General features: G+C 44.6%; 1 protein-coding gene across 2 annotated transcripts in view; it reads left to right on the top strand.

Moving 5' to 3' along the window:
• Positions 1–2,716: 2,716 nt before the first annotated feature.
• STK26 (serine/threonine kinase 26) overlaps positions 2,717–10,118 on the top strand; it is a gene marked incomplete at its 3' end in the record, with an annotated part of 30,401 nt that continues 22,999 nt past the window's right edge. The window contains exons 1-2 of one of the 2 annotated variants that reach the window (XM_079318925.1): positions 2,717–2,975; positions 3,081–3,202. In XM_079318925.1, coding sequence (XP_079175051.1) covers positions 3,161–3,202 — 42 coding nt within the window. In that variant the 5' untranslated portion in view covers positions 2,717–2,975; positions 3,081–3,160. The remainder of the gene's footprint in view (positions 2,976–3,080; positions 3,203–10,118) is intronic. The other variant, XM_079318924.1, reaches the window with a different exon arrangement.

Raw genomic sequence — 10,118 nt, 5'->3', positions numbered from 1 at the left:
TAAGTTATATGCAAGTCAGAAATGCATAAAAGACAAGAAGTCTCAGTATGTGGCCCCAAAATAGGAAGAATGGATTGGCAATTAGTATTCTCTGGGTATTATAAAGTGAATTTGTAGTATTACAAAGTAAACAGGGAGCAAATATGTATAACATCAAGACAAGGCTCAGATAAACAGTTAGCAGCAATCTGGAGTGAAAAATCAAGGTAATGTATGGGTGGAAAGAGAAAAGCAAAGTCTCAGAAGTAGAAGAGGAATAGCAGGTCTGCAATGCAGCAGAAGCATGAAATAAAAATCATCCTATTTCATTTGTCAGGATTTTTTCAGGGGTCATGTTCTAAAGATTAGTAAAAGGTAGAAGGAAAAGTGATTTAAGTACATTTGAGCAGAATGAATCAGGCAGGATTCAGAAGTACCATGAGTGAATATCTATTCATTTATTTGCTGAACCACTGTACATAAGTAAGAAAGTTTTTTGTCAATAGAAATCCCCTTTTCTTCCCAGGGGTTTATTAATGGAAAACATTTTTGAATTTAAGTATATGGTATCAACTTTCAGAAAATACCTTAAACATTCCACGCATTAAAATTAACTTCAGGTAGATTCATAAGTAAATAGATGTATAACTATCACAGAGAAGCCTTTTAAAGTCATGCTATTTTTTTTTTTAAGTTGCAGAAGAAAGTAAATATTTTAGTAACAGTAAAGGCTAACAAACTGGCAAGTTGGAAAAAAAAATATTCCACGATCCACAAGCCCATCCTTAACAAACATTACTGTTTGTTTTTTGGTTCAAACCACAGTGAGTTAAGGATGGAAAGACTGCCTAACTTTGAAATCCTTGTCTTTAGCCTGTTTAACACAACCTAACCTTTAACAGAGGTGTTTTGTGCTCCTTGCCACAGTGCAACATTCCTCTGAGTCCTCAGGGAGGGAGACTGCCTGCTGTCACATCCTTTCTGAAGGGACCCACCCTCCCAGCAGGATAGCTCTGGTGTGGCCAGCAATACAACACCTCCAGCTTACCTTACTTTTTCTTACTATTAGACTTAGAAACCTATGAATTTGAAGGAAGCCCTCACATGCCCATGAGGATATTTGTGGTGGATTCATGTGATTTCTGTACTTTTGCTGGGAGGGCTGCTGGGAAGACCAGTGCCATAAAAGATGCAGTTTGAGATTTCTTTAGTAACTGGCAAAACTTATATGTATAGGAACATGAATCACACACACTAATGTGTGACTCATGCATGAATGGGAAAAAAGTCACTTCAAAACACTGTTATTTTCCCCTTTCCAGGCCTTGGTAGGATGTTGGGGGAAGCCCACCTCACCAGGAAAGCAGGTGGTGGTGAAGGACAGAGGTGTGTGTTGGAACAGCCCTGCAGCAGCCAGTGCAGGGTGGGGAGAGCTGGCCAAGGAAGGGGGAACCCTCCTGGGGAGCCAAGAAAGAGCCAACCACCCTGAACTGAGCTGAACCTCCAAAGACAAATTGAACCTGCCATCACCACCTCCACCATGGCTGGCTGCCAGGAGCACCCCTGAGACAAGAAGACATCACCACTTTTGTCACGAAAGCAAGTAAATACCATCAAATATTCCTTCAGTTATTTGTACCCTGTTACTGCCCTATTTCTCTGGGGTGTGGGAGCCAGGGCTACAGGGGTGATGGGCTGTACAGGGTGATGGGCTGTACAGGGATACAGGGGTGATGGGCTGTTGGGGACAGTGGGGCCAGGGAGCAGCGCTGTGGCTGTACAGGGTCATGGGCTGTACAGGGGTAAAGGGTCATGGGCTGTACAGGGGTACAGGGGTGATGGGCTGTACAGGGTCATGGGCTGTACAGGGGTACAGGGGTGATGGGCTGTACAGGGTGATGGGCTGTTGGGGACAGTGGGGCCAGGGAGCAGCGCTGTGGCTGTGCAGGGGTGATGGGCTGTACAGGGTCATGGGCTGTACAGGGGTACAGGGTGATGGGCTGTACAGAGGTACAGGGTGATGGGCTGTTGGGGACAGTGGGGCCAGGGAGCAGCGCTGTGGCTGTGCAGGAAGGACCCCATGGCAGCACCCGAGGGTTGGCATTGCCACGGGTGAGGCCACACCTCGAATGCTGTGTCCAGTTCTGGGCCACACAGCTCAGGGAGGGCATTGAGGTGCTGGACAGGGTCCAGGGAAAAGCAGCAGAACTGGGTGAAGCACCTGGAGCACAAACCTGCTGAGGAGCTCTGGAGGGAGTTGGGGGTGTTTGCTGGAGAAAGGACGGGCCCCTGTCGCTCTGTACAACTCCCACAGGAGGCTGCGGGTGTGGCTTGGGCTCTTATCCCGAGGAACCAGCGACAGGACAGGGGATAAGGTCTTAACTGTACCAGGGGAGGTTTAGGCTGGACATCTGGAAGAATTTCTTCACAGAAAGGGTGATTAGACATTGGAATAGGCAGCCCGGGGAAGCGGTGGAGTCACCGTTCCTGGAGGTTTTTAAGGAAACTCTGAACGTGGCACTCAGCGCCCCTGCCCGCTGACACGGTGGTGTTGGGCCATACGTTGGACTCGATGACCTCAGAGGTCTTTTCCAACCTATCTACCGGTGATTCCGAGCGGCGCGGGCGGCCGCACTGCCCGGCCGGGCTGCGCTGAGGCGGAGGGGCCCCGCGGCCCCGCCCCGCCGTGCCCCGCCCGAGGGGCCGGGCGCCGTGACGCCAGCGCCGTGCGGCGGCCCCGCCCCCGAGGCCGGAGCGAGACGGAAGCCGCCGCCGCACAGCAGCCGCCGCCTGCAGCCGGAGCCCGACATGGCGCTCTGAGCCAGCCCCGGCCGCGCCGAGAGCCGCCACCCCGGGGGGCCCCGAGCAGCCGCCCCCGCGCCGGGACCGGGGAGCGGGGCATGGGCAGGGCCGCTGCGGGGAGCCCGGCGGGCAGGGGACAGCGGCGCTAGCGACCCCCGCCCGCCCTTCGCGCAGCGCAGCCCCGCGGCCGCGAGGTGAGGAGCCGGCGGCGGGCGGGGGCCGGCGGGCAGGGCGGGGAGGGAAGGAGGGAGCGCGGCCCGCGCTGAAGCCGCCGCCTCCCCGCCGCTTTGTCCTTCCAGGCCCCGCCGCCGCCGCCCAGGAGAAAGAGGCCGAGATCGGGGAGCAGCGGGCGGCGCCCGCCCGGCCGCCGCAGCCCGCCATGGCCCACTCGCCCGTGGCGGTGCAAGTGCCCGGCATGCAGGTGAGCTCCGCACCGGGCCCAAAATGGAGGCGGCGGGCCCGGCCCCGGCTCCGGAAGCGGCGCTTGCGGCCCGCACCGGGCGGAGCCGCCGCCGGGGCGCGGGGGGCCGCGGGTGGGCCAAGGGAGCGGGGTCGGGGGAGGCCGCGCTCGGGCTGGGGGAGGCCGGGCCGGGCAAGCAGGGGCTGCTCGAGCTAACGGGAGGCAGCGGGGGCCGCGTACCTGCAGCCCGGCGGGGGAGAAGCGATTCCCCTCCCTCCCTGCCCCCTTTGTTCAGGGGTGGCCGCGCCGCATCCAGGAGCACGTAAGAGCCTCTAAAAGTGATTGAAGGCGAAGTGAAGTTAATGGCAGGGTGTGTGGGTGCGCTGTAAATGACATACCAGGCGCGCTGGCAGGCGGACCTGCTGCAGGACTTCCCCACCACCTTGGCGCTGGGCCTGTAGTGCAGCTGCCCGGAGAGCCCCGGGATTGATGGAAAGGTGGTACCTGCCAGGTCTGCTGGGAGCAGAGCGCTGGGGAGCATCGCCTGCCAGAAACTGCGCCTCTCCTCGCCTGCCAATGAGGCCTAGTGGTGCTTTTGTACGTTTGTGGTACCTGCTTAGAAAACAAACAAGTTGGTATGTTACTGACTTACACAGGAAAGGGGGACTGCCTCTGATTCTTCATTCTTACTTCACTGGACAATCTAATACAAATTTGATCAGAGATCTTTATCAATCTAAAGGAGTTTAGAACCCAGCTCGTTTCAGTGTTGATTTTTGTTTGTCAGACACTGGCAGCCCAGTCATTTGAGCATTCTCTTAACTTCTGGGATAGTCATAGCATCGAAGGGTTTTTTAACTTCAAATAATACAGAAACATTTATGATACATCTCTGTATATGTGAGAGAAACAGTAGAGTTCAGGAGGCTTCAGAAGGGGAAGTTACTATATCTCTTGGTCAGGTAACTTTATGACTTCTGTAAAGTGTAGAATTGATGTGTAAACAATATTTATATATTAATTTATGCCAGTTACAGTGCTATGCTTTAGTTTACCTTTCTCATTTCTAATAATTTCTAGGCTTTTTGAAATCTGTTAAATTATGGTCATTCTCTGATTTGGTGTCTGTATGAGGACATAAGCAACATCTCAGCCAGCTTACTCCATGGGTCAGAGTAACTGTTGCATTAGAACATCCTAAAGAAAATTTGTGATAAAAAATTTAAAGGCTTTAAGCTTCTTTATTTACAGCCTCTGGGCTTTCTAGTGTGTTTGTATTTGGGAAGCTTTTGTTTCAGCATTCTATTTGTCAATTTCTTATTTTTATATCTCCTTAATGTATTGCTGCCCTGTTTTCCCTAACTGCCATCACAAAAAGACCTTGAAGTTATTTAAGGTTCTGTTTTTCTATTTCTATACCAATAAACTTTATCCTAATAGCATCCTTATTCCCACTATTGTATTGTTATTAGTGTAATTCACAGCCCTTAACATATGTATCAGTATGTTAAATATTTTATTTTAAAACTATTAGATAAATCTAGATGTATAGAATTAAATCACAGTTTTTTCTTTGGTGACTTTTTTTTTAATGAAGATTATAACACAAGTCCTGAAACCCTCAGAACATAAGAAATAGAATTTGGTGTGATGTTAATCTGTTCATCCTTCTTCTAGAAGGGACATAATACAGAGCATTTTAATTAAAAAAAAAAACCAACTAAAACCAGCACAGCAACTGCATGGCAGTCTGAGGGAGAAAAGTTGTTTTCTTTGGGTTTTATTAACCTATCTGGATTATTCAGTCAGATCATCTAAGTGATGATGGTAAAAGTGTGCCTGCTTCTGTTCAGTGTTAAAGTAAATGTGTAGTGATTGATTGAAGAAGGAATAAACAGGTTCTCCTGTGATGCAAGATATAATAGTTATGTTCAAACTATCACTGTGGGAAAGTGTAATGTCAAACCTCTTGTTTTGTAACCTGTTGAGGGAAGGTTTTATTGAATTATAACAGTTGGAAATGGAATTTGTCAGAGAATGTCACAAGCTTGAAGTTTTCAGCTTTATTGTCATCTTAAACTTTCCCTTACATTCTACAAAAAGTATCAAGAAAAATCCAGAAATAAACATCTTATGTAATTCACATACTCCAAAAACAAAGCTTAAGACAGTTTATCTCCAAAATATATCAGAAGCTTTTTTGACTCTTTAAAGATCTTTCATCTTATGAAGAGTCAGGTCCCCTTTAAAAAAACTTCCAACATGGAAAATTACAGAAAATCACAGAGAGTTATTTTGGTGGACTTGGAGTCTGACTTTAGTCCCCTGGCAGCAGTGGCAGACCCAGAGGTAGTATTATCTGTTGCCCTTATGAGTAGTTACAGAGCCATTTGTTTATGTAGTGGTTACATTCTGTTTAACCTGTCTTGTGTCCCTAACAAAACCAAATTTTATACCTAACAATTCTTGCCTCTGCAAACAACTTCCTAAACACATTCATTTTCCTTGCTCCTTTGGAAAGGCTCCACTTGATGCAGTTGTACAGAGTTAACAGCTGCCAAACTTGTGAGCCCATTCAGTAAAATCAAAGGACTCAGTGTATGTATAAAATGAGTGGTCTGAAGCTGAACATGATACACCAGATTATGGCATTTTGTACAGAATCCAAGATGAGATGGAAAGTGGAAAGAAAGGATGGTGAGCACAGTTAAGGTGTCCTGGTTAGGGGAAGCACAGTTTGCAGTGAGCTTGATTGTCAGGTTTGAGGTTTTATTCAGTAATGTCACAGTAACTTTGTTCCTTGGGATAAAAATATTCAAACTAGTTCCTAGTCTGGAATGCTTTGAGATCTCTCAGTGAGAAACATGTTCACCAGCACTGTCTTCAAGGAATCCACTTGAACTCCTACAGAACATTTCTGCATACAGCTTGTGAGAGAGATGTGGCTGTGTCTTTGTCACCCAGGTGCTGAAAACAGCTGGAGTGAAGAAGGTGTCAGACCTCTTATTATTAGTCCTAAGTGCTTTTGTATTGCCCAGCAGACAGAGTACATGGTTCAGAAGGTTGTTTGTTTCAAGTGATGGGAACATTTCAAGGATGTCAGTCATTTGAGATTGATGTGTTTCTGATGAACTTTTGTTCTTGGCAGCATCTCACACAATGCTCCAAAACGCCTTACAAATAAGAGTTTGGAAACTGTTTGCTTGCAAGTGATTAACAGCTAACCTTTCTAAGGTGGTCAAGGAGAATGTTTTTTAATTTGTCAGCATTTAAATTTTCTAAACTAGTCTGTAAGCTTGATGGAACATCACTCAAGTAATAAATGCCTTTTTTTAGCTGGTAGAGTTTTAATGTATAAACTTACCCTTTCCCTATTCTAACTTGTCATGCAAAACCTGAAGTCTGTGAAATATTAATTTACTAACTGATGGAAATACTGATTCTTCTCATTTGTATTTTTTGTTAGTATGTGTGTCTTTGGTACCTGACTTGAGGCTTTTTGTCCCGTTATCTCTACTGTCCTACTCATCTAAACACTTTGTTTCCTTTGTTCTGGCTCTGTTGATACCTCCTGATCCTGTATGACAGTAGTTTTGAGCACAGCAAGAAAGGTTGTTTAGAACTGCTCTCCATCTGTTTTTGTTGGCATTCAGACTACCTTGCTATAAAGAACCTAACTTCCTCTAAAAGTGGAGCTGCCAGGAGCATGTGACCTATCAGGCAGTGTACTCTGATTCACAGTTGAAGGATTGTTTGATTAAATGAAAACTTGGGTGTCAAGGTGAGCTTTGCTCTCTGTGCTGCCAGTTAGCAGAGTTGCTGTAGGGTGCTGCTCCCTGACAGCCTGAGCCTGGCAGCTGGAGAGTCCCTCCCTGCAGGCTGCTAGGGGCAGATCACTTAATGCTTACTTGGATGGGTAGAGAAAGATGAGAGGTAGTGTTTAATTTTGTAAGTGGTCTTTTTCAAAGCCCTAGAAAAAAACCCAGATTTTCTCTTAACTTAATGCACATCTATAAATGTATGGTACCTAAAGCTAGCTAGGCTGGAAGTATGTCAGATTTTTAGTAAACCTTATGCACTGAAGTTAAAAGAATATAGCTTCTGTTAAGAGCAACCAGTCTTTTACTGTTAAATACTTAAATGTTTAGAAAGTGCATATTAGAGGAACTTAAGCTTTTGAAGAAAGATCCATTCAAGGTTCTATTAATTTATTCTTCTCCTAGGAACTGATGCATCAGCAGTGAATTTGAAAAGGCTTGAAATTTCTGCTATTTAGAAACATGTCTTACTTAAAAGAAACTGGAAAGTCAAGCACTTGCAGGGTACCAGGAGACTTCCACAGTGCCTAGAAAACTGATGTCTTGTGATGGATTTGATGTGGACTGTGGTGTTTTTTCCAGTTTCAGTTCCTTGACTGGTCCACTGAGCCATGGTGCAGGTAGACTGCTGGAAGACAATATTTTAATCCTTACAGACAACAAGTCTCTCTTCTGCTTGAAGCAGGTCTGCTTTAAAGTATTTGTGAAATTCAACACTGCTGTTGTTCCTTTGCTGTTTGTGCAGGGCCTACAAGCTCTATTGTATCTAATAGCAGATTGCTAAATCAGCTCAGGCTTTATTAGCTGAATTTGGGTCTTCCCTCTAATACCTTGTGGTAAGTTACTCTGGTGACAAGAAAAGTAGGTCTCAGTCATCCTTGTACTGTCTTACTTGTGTCAAAGGAGGAGAGTAGACAGAGCTCTGGAGAGTATTCAGTAGATGGGAGCTGTGCAGGTAAAATCACCTGGAATTCAGGAGATGCTTTTTGTCAGGGTTAAAAAAAAGTCCAGTCCTGTAGTAGTATTTTCTGTGCATATTTTAATGGACACATTAAGTGCTTTGACTTGGAATTCAGAGGCAAATCAGCTGAAGCTGGAGAGAACACATAAACAACTTACTTTAATCTCTGTGCTGTTCTATGCCATCATACACTGGCACGTTCTGGAACATGTCAGTTTTGAGCAGAGAGTAATATTCCCCCAAAGGTAAAAGAATTACATCTGAAAACAGAGTTCTAACTTTTAAAAGGATGTAATTGTTATTTTATTCTGATTTCGATATTGAATGTATTTGCACTGGCTGTTCTTGAATTCTAGTGTCCCTGATGAAGTCCTGATGAAAGTTTTGTCTTGCTTTTCTTCTTTTTTCTCCAAAAGTAAAATGTATAGCAAGCAATAGCTCAGTAATATATTGCAGTTTTTTATTTCTCATTTTGAGGGGAGGAATGTTTATATATAGAAACTCAAAGGTACACCAGGAAGCATCTATATGACTTAGTGTGCCTTTGCAACAGCATTTGTCCTATGAGACATATGAAATGTATTAGTGAAGAAAATACTAGATAGTAGCCTCAGTTTTCAGTCATCTCTAAAAGTGAGAGACTGAATTTTAGAACCAGTAGTAAAAGTACCACTTGTTTTCTCTTTAGTGACTGTTTTCAGATACAGAAGTCATGAAATTCAGAAGATTATAAGAGACTGTTGTCTTGTTTTTTATTTATTCTTAGGGATTGACTTTAATAATTGACAGAAGGGCTCAGAAATGGGTTTTGGGAAGATGAGGTTGGAGATGAACAGTACAAAGTTGTTTTTTAAATGCTTCTGTGACAAATACTTTTTGTCATGCTGTAGTGTCTGCTTGTATGTTGTCTTTGAAGAAATAAAGAGTTGGTGAGGTATCTATCACATCAGGAGTCACTGTTCCAAATCTGCTATTTCTTCCTTAAAATAATTGGAAATAAAATTCCTTCCTAATACTGCCTCACCAGTATTTTTATCTATTTAAAGAACTGTCATTTGTTTTTTTAAATTTAAACTCCTTGCTGTTCTTCTGGAACATGTCTGTTCTGCTGATTAGATGAGGATCACTGAGCACACTCCTTAGCTCTGAAGGAGAAGCTTAAATCTCCTGGGAAAGGTACCCACCTGGTGATACTGAACTCTCCTCTGCTAGAGGATTGCTGCCAAATAGATTTGGCAAAAATAACTGAATCAGAGAAACTATTAATACAGGTACTGACAAGGTAACAGTAGTCTGTTGGTCTCATTCTTCCTCATATTTTGTGCCTGTATTTTTGCAGAGATGGGCTATATCAATTAGGTCCATAGCTCAGGAAAGAGCATAGCTCAACTTAGTTCCTTCTTCATAAGGAAAACTTAGAAGAATTGCACAGAACTGCAATTTTTGGAAGTCTGTAGCCAAGTTTGTGTTGCTGAAATTTGGATTTGAATGGTCTTGATTGAGGAAGCATGTCTGAAAAAGCTTTGTGACAAGGTCTGCCATGGTTCTGCATGAATTCTCTGTGCATCAGTGAAGCAAAAAAAAGGAATGAGAAATGTGCAGAAATCTGCAGGTTTCTCACTTGAGCCTTGGAAGGGACAGTCTGAGAGCCAAAAGTGGCTTCACTGTTTACATGAACCAGAATTCAAGAACCATGTGTTCAGTCCTGCTCCCCAATCTTTTGCAGGCTTTCCTCTCAACTGGGTACTGTTGTATGTTCTGAATATCTGAATAATGTTGTCTGGGGGAGGATCAGAGGGTGTCTGTGCTTTGCTAGATGTCAAGTTGTGTTTCAGTGGAGGCTTCTGTGTTGGGAGCTGAATGCAGAATAATAAAAACAGTGTACAGCTTGGAAGTGACCATGAGTGTTGTAACATGCCTAAATGTAAAACATTGAGTAAAAAAGATTGAATTTCTACTGATGTAGATCAGTTAAAAACATAGAGAATTATGAGGGCAGCAAAATGTTCTTACTGCTGATCTCTCACCAAGGAAGGTGTCATCTGGCAGCTGGTCATAGCAAGAACATTTTTACATTCCTGTACAGCTTTATTCTAGCCTAGTTGGCAAGAAGAATCTGATTCTTTTTTTTTTTTCTCCAGGGTGTTTCTTTTCCTCC

Source organism: Erithacus rubecula (genome assembly GCF_903797595.1).
Source record: "Erithacus rubecula genome assembly, chromosome: 15".
NCBI lineage: Eukaryota > Metazoa > Chordata > Aves > Passeriformes > Muscicapidae > Erithacus > Erithacus rubecula.
This window is presented reverse-complemented; position numbering and strand designations above follow the sequence as displayed.